General features: G+C 43.9%; 1 protein-coding gene across 1 annotated transcript in view; it reads right to left on the bottom strand.

Annotated features, from left to right (window-relative positions):
• Nucleotides 1–16,733, bottom strand: part of UNC5D (unc-5 homolog D (C. elegans)) — a 637,214-nt gene that overhangs the window by 62,326 nt on the left and 558,155 nt on the right. Inside the window, exons 9-10 of the mRNA XM_012651718.1 lie at nt 5,605–5,790; nt 1,460–1,837 (exon numbers count right to left, since the gene is read on the bottom strand). Of these exons, the coding sequence (XP_012507172.1) occupies nt 1,460–1,837; nt 5,605–5,790 (564 nt within the window). The remainder of the gene's footprint in view (nt 1–1,459; nt 1,838–5,604; nt 5,791–16,733) is intronic.

The raw sequence follows: 16,733 nt of genomic DNA, 5'->3' as shown, positions 1-16,733 counted from the left end.
AACAAGGAGATGAAATAAATGCACAATAACCCAACGTGCATATCCTATTTTCTTTGAGCGAGCAGGGGTTGCGTCTCTCTTTGTTCCTCTGGACACACACTTTTAATTCATGGATTCTTATGGGGGGCAGGGGGTAATTGGTAAATACGGCTGACTGATCCATTCCTCATTGAGTCTTTTATCTGCCAATTATCAACAGCAAGAATCACATCACACACAGATGCTCATACATTGACACATGTACATATGTGAACCAAGATGCTTCTCCTGTCCCAGAATGCTGACCAAGGAAGATCTAGAGAACTGGAGGGTGAAAAAAACACAAGACTCTCCAATTAGGGCTGCAGTTGAGGGCTATTTTTATGAAACAAAATACACTTGGAAATGAAGTTTTTAAGGAAGTGACTGCTCTAGGAGAGAACAAGACAACATCTGTCAACCTGCAACGAATTTCAGTCTGAAGTCGCCGAGCTACCAGAGGAGTCATTTAGCTAGAAGAGTAGTTCTCGGACTAGTCCTATTATAGATTTCATTTTATGAGTTAAATTTTTTGTTTTGGGGGTTTGTTTGTTGCCTTCCCGGGGGGAATTTTTTCTGGGTTTTGTTGGCCTTGCTTGGTTGTTGCCTTTTGTTTTATTACCCCTTGCCCTTCTGTTGGCTTTTTTCCCTTTTCGTTGGCCACCCCAGCCCCCCTTGCTTCGGCGGCCCCCTTATTTTTTTTTGCTTGGGATTCAGAGGAGAAAGTCATCTGCCATCCACTCAGGCCTTAGGTGGCGACTCTGAAGACTGATCCATAGACGGGATGTCATTTTAAAAGTGACCTGGGCTGGACACCTTAAGTACTTTGTCAACACATGGAGAAAATCTCCTCTCTTCCAACCAAAAGGAGGGGAGAAAAAAATACATGAGAATTCATTGTACTGATGACATAGCCCTGGAACTGAATTCAAAAGAGTATCTCCACGATGGCCCTCATCATTGCTCATCCTAGAGTAAAATTATAGCAAGGTCTGTGGACACTGAGAGTGTCTGTTAGGTCAGTCCCCAATGAACTTAGACTCTGAGTGCCATTTCATGAAATTAATGCTTTGGTATGCACATGGAACTTGTCAGTCATGCCAAAGAACTTTTTTGGTGCTTTCTCATCATGTTCTAGGAAATATATTTCAAAGGGGCTTTACCCTGAGGATTACCCAAACCTTCTGGGAAAATACGGCTATCAACCCTAATAGGACGCCACATGGAGCCTTGGGTCCCTGTGGAGACGAAGACTGCAGAACCTAACCTCAGCGTTGGTTCTGGTTTGCTGTGTAACTAAGTTGACTGGTGGAGCTGCAGCAGCTGCAGCTCTGATGAAGGGATGGTCAACATCGTAAGGGGGATCTGATGGGACAAAATGCATTAAGTATGAAATGTTTGAACAAATGCTGGGAAATACACAGACACACTTACCACCCACCTGTATTGGGCATCACTAAGCGCCCCCCTAAATGGCCAAAGACACCAGTTGTCCTGAGTTCTGTCCTGGTGGGGAGTGATGACAGATTTTGGATGTAGGGCGTTTTGTTTCTGGGATGCATCGTACTAAAGCTTCGGTTGTTGCCATGAGGAAAGGTCCCGGAATGGCTCTTGCCGTGGTACTCTGCTCTCTCGGACACTCCCAGGGAAACCATGAATGAGCTCTGTACTTTGACTTTGATGTCCGACAAAGGGTTAAAGAGTGAGGACTCGGTCATGAGTTCCTTGTCCAGAGGGTCCTGCAGGCAGATGGGTCCACTGTATGTTCGGCTCACCGTCAGGTCTGGTTGCATGGCGGAATTCAGGAGCAGGGAGTTACCTGGTAAAAGAAAATCAATCTGTCACTCAGAAACTACAAGGCACCTCGGTTATCCCGTTACATCTGCCTCTACTAACTGCACAACAACCTGCGTGGCTGCCAGCTGCTCCAAGCCGAGCCACCCACGCTGCCAGGTTGGGCATTAGTGACCAGAGTCTTTGAATCCGGAGCTCGGGCTTCCACAGTGCATTCTCTGAATGCTGCTGACCCAAATCCTCCACTTTCCAGAGACCTTCACGTGCTACCTTTTCAAAACAAGTATTTCTGGCACTCTGTCAGGCAACCAACTCAGGTATCATCGTTTATGTCGTTCTTTTAACTGGCAAAGAGAAGCTAAAAAACAACAAAAAAAAAGATGTTTTGCAATCTAGTTTGGAGCAAAAATAACATCTGTTCCTTTTAAATGGCAAGAGATGACACAGCGTGGTGACTAGGTAGTGCTGTTTATAACCGGAGCTGCTTAGGTTCCAGCACATTCCACGTGGAATTCTGGGCAGTTTCTGGAGCTGGGGGACGAAATGTGTCCTCAGGGCAAAAGGGTCAGCGGACCTCATGGATTGCACCACGTCTTAGTGGCCAATCTGCTCTGATAACGCGCATGTCACCCTGAGAGGGAAAGAACGCACCACATGGGAACGGGCCGGGACTCAGATTCTACGTGGGGAGCAGCTTGGAAAGGCTTCCATTCTGTCTCAAAACAAATGAAAAGAAAAATCGTCTTTACAAAAACATGAGAAATGGGGCTTTGTCATCTGTTGTGGCTCACCAACTTTTTCCAAGCCAAATATTAAGAAGAAATGCGGTCTTATTTTTCTCGTGATGAAGTAATCTCATTTATTAGTAAATAACAAAATAACCCTCAGTCCCAAGCTTCCCACCCATATCAGTCCGTCAATGTGACATCTCAAATTGAAACCCAAACAATTTTCCTTTGGGGCCTGACAAAGACGTTTAAAGTATGATATTTCGGAAAATGTTGCCATTCCAGGCCATATTGTATTAGCCTCTATTGTTTTTCCATTTTCATAATTTGCAGCAACGCCGGCAGGAAATCTATAATCGCTGACTTTTCCCACCTCTTGTTCTGATGCTCTAAGAATCCAGAATCACAGAGGAAAATACACAAATGCGATGAAATAACTTCGAGGGTCTAACAGCTCCCTGATCATGCATCTTGCTCACGCTTGGGGCTGCTGTGTGGAGACACAGGCACCATGAGGGGACTGTGCTTTTTAACAGGACTGCATTGAGTTCTGTAGGTGAAAACCTTGCTTTTGTTTATGGTCTTCCCAGGCAAGAAGCGAGACTGAAGAACCATCTTACATCTGAAAAGAGTTTGCAACAGGAGTTTCCATGGAGACCTCCAAAGTTTTATCCTTAAGTCCCTTGGCTATTTTATCTCAAGCTTTCACCTTCTGAAGTTTAATTTTTGGCTACTCTTAAAAGACCCTCCTAGCTTATGTGAAGCGAAGAAGCAAAAATCTCTCCTGGAGTTAGCACAGGAGTGCAAAATGCCTGATTACAAAAGTATGTACGTATGACAGAGTCTGCAGTTGGAGAAAATTGGCTGCCAATGTGATTGAAGTCTGACCAGGGCTGGTCACCCACCTCTGGTCACCCTAATCTTCTCTTTGGAAATCCTTCTGCAAGTCTGGCATTCTATTTAAAAGTTTCACCGTTCAGCTTCCTGGGGCACCGGACGTCGTGCTCAAGAAGTGGTTAGCTCTAAGACAGTGGAGGTGAAAACCACACGGCCTCCATTGCAAGGCAGATCATTGCAATGAATACAAGGAGAGTAGCATTTACCAAAGGGTTTTTCCTTTTATCATTAGTTTGTGAGATTCTTGGCCAAAAATAAAAAGCACAATGGTCAAATAAGTTTGGTAAGGCTACATATTCTCTTAGAGATTCACAATATTGGAAAGTTCTGAGAAACCCCTCCGTAACAAGATGTTTAAGCCTAGGCAAGTGAGCATTCCCCAAACACGTTTAGACCAGGAAACCATCCCTCTCGCCTGCTGCCTGGGGCTGGCATCCTGTGCTTGGGTAAGAGGAAAGGACCAGCTTCTAGAACCGTATTCACTACGTTCATGAGCACTTTTCATACTCCGAGGGCTTACCCATGTTACTGCAGGTAATTTCATCCTCCCAAGAACACTGTGAGGTGGATGTTAGTATCCCCATTTTATAGCTGTAAAAACTGAGGCTCAGAGAGGATAATTGATTGGTGAGATCAGACGGCAGTTTTAGTCTCAAATCGAATTGACTTCAAAGCCTGTGGACTTACACACGAAACCGTCTCTCACCGCAATACGCTTCCTCTATTTTCAAGTGTTATGGTCTGAGATATTGATATCTTATTATCTGACGGAAATATTTTTTTTTTTTTTTTTGAGACAGAGTTTCACTGTGTTGCCCGGGCTAGAGTGCCGTGGCGTCAGCCTAGCTCACAGCAACCTCAAACTCCTGGGCTCAAGCCATCCTCCTGCCTCAGCCTCCCGAGTAGCTGGGACTACAGGCATGTGTCACCATGCCCGGCTAATTTTTTCTATGTATTTTTAGTTGTCCAATTAATTTCTTTCTAATTTTAGTAGAGACGGGGTCTCGCTCTTGCTCAGGCTGGTTTCGAACTCCTGAGCTCAAACAATCCGTCCGCCTCGGCCTCCCAGAGAGCTAGGATTACAGGCGTGGTGAGCCACCGCGCCTGGCCTATTTCTAGTTTTTATGTAGCATAAAAACCAGTTCTTTGTTTGGATTTATTTCTGCTTAAGTCACATATATTGAACTATTTATCCAAATCTAAGGGATGTATCTCTATCTGAAGCCTAACTCTGAGGGTCCCGAGGTGACTTGTCGCTCGGCCGTCCCTTAATTTCTTTTTCTGGCATGCTTGGGGTTCCCACTTCAGAAGCCTGTCTACTCAATCACTGCCACGCACCGAGACTTCTTCGTGTCCTGTACCCAGGCACTACTGATGCACAATACACCGAAATCAAAGCGACAATATTGACAGTGAAGGTCAAGGTAGAAAATGTCATCCTCTGAAGAGAGACAGTTTCGTTTTTTCTAAACTGAAAACCATGTCTGTCTCATCCCCACCTCGCAATCAGGAATAGATTTGGTTCCTAAAAGAGAATTAAACGACTTTGTTTTGAAAATGAGTATTGCTATAGTTTGACATGATGGATTTTCCTTCCCCCACAATCAAAGATTGCTTGGACCTGGCAACAGCTGAGAGTTATTTCGGCTGGAATTTCATTTTTTTCCCCTTGGCTAACTGACCCCATCATATATTTACTAAACTCCTTTTACTTTTTTAAAATAGAAATAACAAAAACAACTCCACCTCATAAACAGTGTAATAAATATACCTGGGAGATTGTGGTATAGGAGTTGGCCCTCGACCTTGAATAATCGGTATTTTAGTTAACTAAATTAATTATACAGCTCCAACGTGGGCTTCTTAAAATAGAAAGTTGGATAATTTGAGATAAAATAACTCATTAAGCTCGCTATATATTAAAGATGGAAACGCCTCATTTTAAATGTTGCTAAGGGTAAACTGAGATCCATCTGTCCTCGCGGTAACCACGGACCCAAACAGACCAGTTCATAGAGCCTGGTCTCGTATCGTGTGAAGACAGTTTGGTAGCGGCTCCCAGGGCCAAGAGCTACCTTCACACAGGGCCCAGGAGAACACGGGGGTTTCTGTGTGACTGTAGGCTATGGTCCTGAGCACCAGGTGTTGGGGGACCTGTGCCGCTGACCTTGACGGACTGTTTTGAAGTTGAAGGTCTGGAAGCCACCTGTCAATGCGGAGGAGTCAATGACGTCCACGCCATAGTCACTCTGGCTCCGTCTATAAAGGGTGACGCCAATGACCAGGACTGCAACGGCCACGACTGCAGCGCCCAAGCCCGAGTACAAAGCAATGTCGCTGGCATTTTCAATGCCTGAAAGACACAAGAGAAATCCTCAATGACCAACCCAGGCACAGAGCCAAAGAACCACCCCGGGATACAAAATGAAATGCTATTGGATTTTTGGAGCTACTGTTCTGAGAAAATGACACGTGTAGCTAGCCACACGTTGTACTCTCTTTCACACAATAATCATGTTTCTAAAATGCCTTGTATAAATCAAAGGGATGCGGGTCAAATATCTTAACTACATGAAGGTAGCTTACCATGTAACAGACTCCTGAACAAGAGAATCAATTTTGCAAAGAAAAATAACATTTTTCTAGTAAAAGCAGACAACTCCTTCACTTACTTTTTTTCAGGAAGTCATAATTACCTGCAAAGTACTTTTTACATTTTATCTTTACTGGAGGGAGGACAGACTCATACACAATGACAAAATATGGGTGAACTGCTCTGCTTATATACGACCTGGGGCACATGCATTCCCAGAGAGCAGTCTAGGGAGAAGAGAGAACACACGGTCTATGAGTCAAGAGAGAGAAGACCAGAGTTCACAAATATGAGTTTTAGCTTTGGCACAAATCATTCAGATTAAGAGAATACTGACAGCATCCGTTGAACGCATACAATCATTATGAGCGAATTTTTATTGTGAGATATGAAGGTCTTGGTCCCAGGTACTGTCATGTGCATGGTCGATGTTTTCTGACACCAATCATATGCTAGACGCTAATACTTTACTGTGGAAGAGGGTTGGTTTCTAAGGGGGCACATGCTGTTTCTCCCATACCTCTCCTACTCCATCCTATTGGATGCATGAGCAAAGCAAAAATAAAAGCGTTAGTTTGAATTTAGGATGTGGCTGTCTCCCCATCCCCCAAGGTGTGTGGTAGCTGCTTGTCAACTCTTTTGCTCCATGTACACTGGGTGTGGTTTATTCCTGAAGTGGATTCACGGTGGTTAACGCAAGTCAGCAGAAGAGATTTATCCGAGGCAACATAATCCCAAAGAAGGTGTAATCTCGGAAAGTGTGCAGAAATGGAAGGTGGCAGGTGCTAACTACATAATTAATCTTCCTACAGATTATGTGGTAAGTACACTTAATGGGTCCGAAAGTAATTACTCTGTCACCCTGTGTTGGGCTTAGAGGATAAAATAAACCCATCATATATTTACCTTGTAATTGCATGGCACTTCCTGCGCATTCCCCGCACCCTAATGTGGTACTTACGTTATCAAATGAGTAATACTAACCACACGAGTAAAGTGAATTTATTTTTAACAAAGTTAGTGGACTGTAAAATAAGGTGCTACCAAATTAAAGAGTGAACAAGGAAATCAAGCAGAACCAGTTCAGTAATAGGGCAATAAACACACAAAAATAATTCGCATGGAAGAGGACCATCAAAAAGAATGGTATCCGAAAGGTCAGGGGTTTATCAAACACGTTTAAATAACCAGAACAGCAGGGGGGTGTTGAGAATCAGGGTGTGATTTAGATCTCGGTTCCAACTTCCTGATGGTACAAACAGGAGAGCGACACGAAAGGAGGCCACTCCTCCGACCACCCGAATCACGAGCGCGACGATTAGTGTCAACATCAGGGTTTCCATGTTGGCCTTTGTCATACAGGGGGAGAAAGAGGGCAACTATCGTTTGACTTAAGCTTCCACCTCCCTCTACTCCATTAACTTCCTTGGAGGGAGTAATTGTACCCAGTGCAGAGAGAGGACACCAAACACAACAGATGCATCACGCCAGGGTATCAGAAACAGCGCGGGCACTTTGGATGGAAACCAATTAGCCTTTTCCCTCCCTTCCCTCCAGTTCCTTGGGCACTGCTGACTGATGACACCATCACCTTAAAAGGTGTGTCTGGGGAGAACACACCTGCTCGGCAAATCAGCACATGCAGAGAAACAGCCTGGCGGGGCGCTGAAGGCAGCTGCTCTGTTGCTGAGTTGACAAAGTAGAGACAAAGGCATCCTTAGTTTCCTGGGTACTCAAGTAAAAAGAACCAGAAGCCAGGAGGAGGACCAGGGCAAAGCACTTGGGCTGGAAATGGACGCCACTAGACATGAACAGCCTGAGACAAAACTGAGCAGCAGGAACAAGTTGTCTTTGTTCCTCCGGATTCCCATTTTTGTCTTTTTTGTTCCCACTTCCTTGCTACCCAGGTGACCAGAATTCTCATTTTCCCTCCAGAAGCAGCATCCTGTTTTTAGGAAATGATCCTCCATATACCTTTAGACCGAAGTATAAATGTTTGCTATGGCTCAACGTGTTCCCTCTCCCAGGGACATCTGCAGAGTCTATTTGACTTACATCAAAATAATGAAATACTAAATTACAGAATTAAGAAAAAAAAAAAAAAAGCAGCAGGACTTTGGAGATAGGTGGGGAAGGAAGGGAGAGACCTGTACGGTGAGCGCTGGCTCTGTGGAGGGCTCACCCCGACACTTGGAGGGACACCCGCTCTAAAGGCAAAGCACTGGTGGAGAGGGAGTCCTACAGAAAGATGAGCAGAGTGGTGATTATCTTACAGGAACCATCTGTCCTGGGAGCCACAAAGTTCAGAGTATAATTTCATTCATTCAACAAACATTGGTTGAGCGTCAGCCATGAGGCCATGGGGATGAGTTCACCCACGGGCCATGTTCTCAGTCGTTTCTTATCTAAAGGTGGTGAAAGCCAGGCTGTGATGATGAGATCCTGGCGTTCCAAGAGCAGCTACCGAGGTATACACAAGTACTCAAGAAATACTTTATATCTCCAGAGATTTAATCAGACATCCTTACCGACAGCTCAAATCCTTCTGGAGTTGGGTCGCTGTGCTTCTTTTTACTTTCTTGTCTTTTTTGTTTCTTCTCCATCTGCCTGCTTGGACTTCACCTCATTCTTTCTCTCTTTTTTCTCCTCTGCCTCACCGTTCTCTAATCTTTCTTTCAAAGAGGGTAGAGTGGTTTTCCCTATAAAGATGTCTGTGTGTTTATAAAAGTTATAGCGATTCTTGTTCCTGTGTGTTCAGGGCTGGCCCTGGAAACACCCGAGATTCCATCCCATGCTTTCTACTCTGGCTGCATGGGGGCAGGGAGAGAGTGTGTGTACATGTCTGTGAGCACACACGCACTTGGAGGGCGCCTTGATGAATCATCACATACATGCAGGTGCACGTGTGCACACAAACACACTCTTGTCAGAGGAACGCTGGAAGCCTCTGCCCCTCTCTCTCCCAGGAGACTTGCTCCAGCAGCAGGACTGCATGGCATGGTCACTGCACAGGGCCTGACAGCTTTCGCCACCTCCACTCCTGTGCTCATGCTTTCAGCCTCTTTGCTGCACTGCTGTTCACCCCGAATGCAATGACAGCTAATTTCCCTGCTAGGCGGTCACTGCGACCTCTGAAGTGGTCAGTGTAACATACTGCCACCTTGCTAGGCACGTAGACCCCACCCATCTCTAGCTACCCATCTATCAGGTGCTAGTCCAAGGTCTCCTCCCCCTAAAAGGTGACCCTGTCCTGGCCAGCCCAGCCGTGCTGCCAACCCACGGTCTCCTGACCTCACGTCATTTGTGGTTCCTAGAACTCACTGTAGATCGTACTTTCTATTGTTAATTTTCCGAATGCCAGTGAGTTGGTTTGTTCTCCCTAACTGCTTTAAACTCTTCAAAAGCAGTAATATCTTATAATGTCCCAGGGAAACTTGCCAATCACTGTGAACAATTATTTATTGATTGCTTGCCTGGCCTCCAACTGTGAGAAAAGGAGGATGAAAGAAACCGCAGTCTTAGGTTGATTTTAGAACCCCTGCTGCAAGGACTCTTTCCATTTACATTCACACATATACATGTTTATATTAATACCTACCCACTCTCTCACATATAACGTTGCTGGGTTGTTTGCTCAAAGTGCCCACGAACAAAAGCATCAAGCGAGCAGGCTATTCTGCTTTTCTGTGGGCAATGAATACTTTTCTCTGACTTTCTGTTTCATAAACGAAGCTTTACATACCCATGTGTTACTGATGTCTTTCCTGTTTCCTTCATCCCTATTGTCTTCCCTCCCAGAGTCACAAAAGCTTTAGGCAAAGCTCAGAAGAACTTGCCCGGTGGCAGAAAAAAACTGTTGTGTACAATCTATAGGCATAAAGAAAAAAAAAAAAACCCTAAAAGAAAACAAAAACCAACTCCCAGAACTGAGAAATCTCTTGTGTTCCAAATTAGTCAGAAACTACTTAGGAATGTGCTCCTTGCTGGAAGGGGCACAGAAATTCTGCAGAGAAAGGCTGCCAAGATTAATAGGGAGTTGGAACGTAGGACCTGGGAGAGGAAATGTTTATGGGTTCATTGGGCCTGGAGAAAAGAGAGCTGTAAAGTGACTTCCTGGTGATCTTGAATACATAAAGGGTTGTTGTAAGAAGAGAACAGGCCCAGGGTGGGTGCTCAATGCCCGTTCACTTACGAGGAAGCTAGTAACCAACTCTTCACCATCTTTAACAAGAATTAAAAAGGAGGACATGGCCTTTTATTATAGCAATTGGGACTCTGGTTAGATATTAAAATGACCTTTTCTACAATGAGGGTTGTTAAAAACCGAATTGTATTTCTGAGGGAGATTGTGAAATCTCCTTTCAGAAAGTCCCTAAAAAATTGCAAGACTATACAATAGTCTGCAGTTATTTTATTTTAGTTTTTTGGTCAAAGCTGGAGAGAGGGACTACATGACCTTTCAAAGCCCCTTCGAACTTCATAGCTCTAGGAGTAGGTATTAACAAATTTGATGGTTTCATGAATTAGAATCACATCCAGTCTTTATAGTGACCGGTGTCCCCAGAGGACTCAACAGCAAGGCTGTGAGCTTGGTTTCTCTTCCTCTCCTTGCATGACTCCCATCTGAAAGACGTATCAGTGCCACTTACTAATAGAAATACAACTCAACTCTCGTGTTATGAACTTAACCATATATCAGACTAGAATCTATTTTGCAGGACTCAGATAACTTACAGAGAATTAACAAAGGCGCACAGCAAGTACCTTTCAAAACATATGATATTCTATTTTATCTTCTACAAGATATTGCAGAATGGCCATCACTTCCATTTCAGAAAAACAAACAAACTTGAATCGGTGTATTGGAGAGGCAGTGAATTACTAAGCAATACACATGGTAAATATTCGCCAAGGGAGTCCTGAGAGAGCCAAAGCAAACCGAAGACTAAGCAGCCAGCTGCTGAGCTGGAATCCTATAGAAAGCCAGGCTGCAGCAGGCCCCAGTAAGCCCCCTCAGCTAAGGCACTGCTGTGGATACAGAGTGACCTGCCAACATGTTTAATTGCATGCTGAAATATTGATACAACAGAAGTTATTGTTAGAGTTGTTTATACTTGCTGTCATCAAGAAGCAAGACTTTTTTTCTTTAATTTAACGCATCAGAAAATAGTTTATAAATGGTCAGCCACGGTCAACCGCGGTGAGCAATTTCAATTATATTTGCAACCCTTGGAATCTCGTAACATCTCTGCCTTTCCAATTTCCCCTCCTCGAAAACTTCATTGTTGCTACTGTAGTTGTTGTTTTATTGTTGTAATTAACAACAACAGCAGTGAAGTCTTAAATAGCACTTACCAGGCACTGTTCTAGTACTTTTACATGTATTAGCTCATTTTAATCTTCCCAACGACCTCGTAAAACTTTCCCCGTGTAAACTGAGGCAATGGCTTGCCTTGCCCCAAGTCTCCTGATTGGGAAGCAGCAGAGCTGGGAATCAGTCCCAAGCTGTCTGGCTCTAGAATCAATGCTCTAGATCTGTGGTTCCCCAGCCCCCAGGCTGCGGACTGGTGTTGATCTGTGGCTTGTTGGGAGAGTGCTGTGTGGTGGGCAAGCTGCCAGCAATGCTTCATCTGTGTTTACAGCCGCTCCCCATGGCTCGCATCACCGCCTGAGCTCCGCCTCCCGTCAGATCAGTCATTGTCTCCCATCACCCCCAGATGGGACCGTCTAGTTGCAGGCAAACAAGCTCAGGGCTCCCACTGATGCTGTGTTATGGTGAATTGTGTAATTATTTAATTATAATATTGCAATGTAATAATAAGAGAAATAAAGCTCACAATAAATGTAATGTGCTTGAATCGTCCCGAACCCCCCGCCAGATCCCACCCAGTCCACGGAAAAATTGTCTTCCGTGAAACCAGTCCCTGGTGTCAAAATGTTTGGGGACTGCTGTTCTAGATCACAGCCTATCGGGCTGTTAACCTCTGTCTTCCTGATCATGCTGCCTGACTACCTCTCGGTAACAGGAGGAACTCAGGAACTGAGCACTAACTTTCTGCTGGTTCTCTGAGAACTACAGGTATGATCTCCTTCTTATGTTCATAAACAGAATCTATGGGGTAAGGATTATATTTCTTAAAGATGATGACACAGGTTCGATAAGACAGTAACTTAGAAAATGGCAAAGTCAGGCTTTGAACACATGTCCATCTTTGCCCCGAGCTGCTTAACATCTACGCTATGTCCCTTCCTTCTATTGCCTTTCTGCTCTCTCCACACCTGTGCCCAGGCTAACTTGCCCTGCTGTAGGAAGTCACACACTATACCGTCGTTATCATCAAAAAACTGATGCTATGCGACTTCACCTTGGGCCTCCCTTGCAGCTCAATAATCATTTTATTCCTGTTCTATGACCAAACAACGATGTTCATCACAGCAGAGATTGTCAACTTTATTCCCTTTGCTCAAGACTCCTACTTCTCACCTGTACTTTCTTTTTTGAGACAGGGTCTTCGCTTGGTAGCCCCAGCTTGAGTGCAATGGAGTCATCATAACTCACTGCAACCTCAAACTCCTGGGCTCAAGTGATCCTCCTGCCTTGGCCTTCCCAGTAGCTGGGACTATAGGCAGGTACCGCCACGCCCGGCTTATTTTTGTATTTTTTGTAGAGAGAGGGTCTTGCTGTGTTGCCCAGGCTGGTCTTCAACTCCTGGCCTCAAGCCATGCTCCCATCTGGGCCTCCCAAAGGGCTAGGATTACAGGCATGAGCCACCGCACCTGGCCTGCCCTCTTTCCTGTTGCAAAAATGGAGGCCACCCCATGTGAGCTCACTCCCCTACAACTCAAAATTCCTCTTTCCTGCACATGTTTTATTTATCTTTTTCTCGGTTGCCTGAGGAGCTGCTCCAGGGGACCTGGCCTCATTCATTATTCTCTTTTGGTCTCGCATCTTCGAGTTTCCCCCACACCTGAGCCTTTCCCTCTGCCCACAAACACAGTCTAGCTTCTCTAATCACTGCTCCCCAAATCCTTCCCTTGGCTTACTCTCTGATAAATGTCTCAAAGATTCAGTCTTCTTTACACCTACTGAATTCTTAGCCTTTTGTTTAAAAGGATTTTTAAGCCTTTTTAAACATTAAAAATTTCTTAATATTTGTTCTATAATCTCCCTAACCACTCAACCCGTCACTGTTAAAATAAAATACAAATAAACAGAATGCATGTACAAGATTAGCAAATGTCTTAGGAAGTATAAAAAGTTATATAAACTATGCAAAGAGAAAGCTTTTCCTCCAACTACCTCTTCTCCAAAAGTAATCACTCTTGATAGTATCTTGAGTCCTTTCGGGAAAAAAAATGTACATATCTTCCATGTTTTCATTTTTCTTTCTTTACCCTAAAGGCTCCATATTATGTTTCCTGTACTGTCCTTTTATTTTTCTTAACATATGATATCTTGTCAATCGTTCCTTATCAGAACGTACGTGCCTACCTTCATTCCTTTTCAAATTTGCCTACCCCATAGTCAGGCTGCATGATAATTTATTTAACTAGCCCTCTATAGTTATATATTTTATTGTGCTCTTACCCTTTAAAGTCTGTCTTTGCACAAACTACTGTTTCCTCTTGAAAGTCATTTGCAACTGCACCACCAGTAACCTCTTTGTCTTATCCTTTAGCACTGCTCTGCAGCCACAGACAAGAATAGCCAACCCTCCTTATAGAAAAAAACTGTCCCTTACATCTGATTCTCTGACTTGCTCTTTACTTGTTGTTAAGGAACTACCCTTCATTCTCTGATTTCTAAATATAGGCTTTCAAGTTCAGTCCTTGGCCCTTTTTTCTTTCTCTGTTCTCATCTAATTGGGTAATCACTCACATCAGGCAGTGCCAACCATCCCCTCCATCCTGAACAGTCTCAGATTAGCATCTCCTGCCTCATCTTCTCGCTGAAGATCTGATCCCATATTTCCTTCCTGCTTCCGGACAAAACCACCTGCATCTGGTGCTAACATCTCACATTTGTCTTCCGACGTACAGATTTGTCATTCTTGCGTCCTCCAATATCATCTTCTCCTGAATTCTCTTTTTCTGGTAATGACCCCACCAGGGCCATGGCTGGAGACCAGAGAGTCATCTCTGATTCTCTTTCTACTGATCCCTTCCCCAAACCACTCCCACGCCCCACTGATGGTCTCTCTAGTGTGTCTCCCATCTCAATTCCAAAGGGAGACATCCCCACATGGGGCAGTCCCCTCTGCCCACACCCCCGTCTTGGATCACTCGGAACCATTTCACATGTGGGTGACTCCTCCCAAACCCTGATCTGGCAATGCCGCCCCAGCAGGTCCCAGTGACTTTCCAGGACGTACTGTGTCCACTCCCAGGTGACTTCTCTTGTTGCTCATGACACTTCATGCTCTGTTCCACACGCCATTTCGATGCCTCTTACCGCTTCTCTCCATAGACCCTACTCCCTGGCCAAACCTGATGACTTATTTTTTTCAAGTAGACCCTGTACTTCCGCAGACTTTTATCTTTGGCTCAGACTTCTCACTCTTACTGAGAGGCTCTCTCCTCCAATACCAGCTTCAATTCTAACCGTTCTTACAAGGTAGGCGACAAAGATCAGCTATTTTATAAAATACTTCTCGATAGTGCACATTCAGATGTGTTTCGGTCTTCCTTTTAGCAAGGTTGCTATATGGAGCAATAAAAATATAAGACACACAGTTAAATCTAAATTTCAGATCCATAATGAATAATTCTAACATGAGTATTTTCCATGCAATATTCAGAACACATTTATAATAAAAATTTATTTATTTTTTATCTGAAATGGAAATTTAACTAAGGGTCCTATATTTTATCTGGCCAATTCTGGTGGACAAAAGCAAGAACTGGGCTTTTCTCTGCCACATAGAGACAAAAGTGTTAAAAAAAAAAAAACAAAAAACAAAAAAACAGGATTTGAACTTCAGCCCTTGAGAAAACACAGTCACTGTATTTAATTTCCTATTCAGGAAACTGAAGATATAAACAGTATAAGGTTTTAATTACTAAGAAGTAGAGAGACGCAGCTTGTAAATTCACATGTTTAACCAGTACCCCGGGCTGCTCTGATGCTGAAGAACGTGCTAGTCTCTCACTTGCTGTGTCTGTGCTTAGTTCTAGGGCATTTAATGAACAAAATCCCATCATGTCCATTAAGGGCAGAGTCAGCAGAATCACCGAAAATGGTAGCGAGAAAAGGCATTCGCTTAGGAGGGAATAAAAATTAGATCATAAAAAAACAGAAAGTGGTAAGAAAATGACCAGCGTTGCACATACATATGGGCTGAATTGATTCACAGCAGGAGAGCTTCTGAAGGATGAAACAAGTTGTGCAATTTGGGGAAAGTGCTGTATTTATGTAATTGAAAATAATCAGCAGGAGATGAGGAAAAATGATGGACAAACAGGGGAAAAAAAGTGTTTAAGAGAGTGGCTGGAAAATCAGCATCAACGCTATTAGCCTAATGTTAGCTTAGAAGAGCAGAGAAGTCTATCAAGAATTTAAGGTATGGCCCAAAGACATAGGCGGTTCTATGGGTTCAGGATCCTACTCGAGTCCACACAGCCTAAAGAGAAGGTCAAGTTGCCTGTGCAGACCCTACATCTTCTAAGTTCCCTACCCAGTGAAGGTCACAAAGGATAGGGATCAGCATTACTCCTCCAAGGATGAGGCCAGTGTATTTTGAGAAAACACATAGGATGGAATTTTCTTCAGCGAGAAGAGCCTACCTGGTTTTCAGACTATAAGGACACATTCAGGCTATTCTTTGGTGGAAATGATTTCAAGATGCATACATTTGGGGCACTAACCTACTGCCTGGCATAGAGTAGATGATTATTAAAAATTGTTTCTGTGCTTCCTCGTTTCTCAAATCACTTATCATCCTACGTTGTATTGAAATTGGGGAAGATTGTCGGGAAGATATATTTCTTATTTTTTCTCTACACATTTCACTGAGTGAAGACGATTTGTACAGGATAATTGTATAATAAATATCTACTACATGAATGAATAAAATTATCTATTTAGAGCAAGATTCTTGACTTTTCACCTTAACAGTAAAAGGCCCAGTGAGGAGCTAGCAGGTAGACTTAAAACTGTAACTTAACAGATATTTAGGGAACATCTACATACTAGGCGTGGGTATGCAACAGGTATCGTGATTATAAGACTCTGTACCATGCACCAGATGGCGGGGGACTGTCCATCAGATGGGGAACCCAGACCACTATCACGGAAATGAAAATACAGTATAGAAATAGGGGCACAGTTTGATACTGAGGCAAATTATAGGGAGAGCTAACCCAGATTTGGGGGACGGGGGTGAAGGCTTTGCAGAAGTCACACCTAAGCTGAAAAGTGAAGGAAGAATACATTAAACAGGTTAAGTGTTAGGGGGAGGGAAACAGTTTTCAGGCAGAAGTAACAGAACCTATAAGCACTAGATGCCAAAATGGACACAGGATATTCTGAGAACCAAAAAGCTTTGTTCGGCTAAAGAATACAGCAATGGTGGCCGGGCGCAGTGGCTCATGCCTGTAATCCTAGCACTCTGGGAGGCCGAGGCAGGCGGATTGTTTGAGCTCAGGAGTTTGAGACCCGTCTGAGCAAGAGCGAGACCCCGTCTCTACTAAAAATAGAAAGAAAT

This window comes from Propithecus coquereli, unplaced genomic scaffold (assembly GCF_000956105.1).
Source record: "Propithecus coquereli isolate 6110/MARCELLA unplaced genomic scaffold, Pcoq_1.0 Scaffold368, whole genome shotgun sequence".
NCBI classification, from domain to species: domain Eukaryota; kingdom Metazoa; phylum Chordata; class Mammalia; order Primates; family Indriidae; genus Propithecus; species Propithecus coquereli.
The sequence above is the reverse complement of the archived record's forward strand: the minus strand, read 5'-3'. Positions and strand labels throughout refer to the sequence as shown.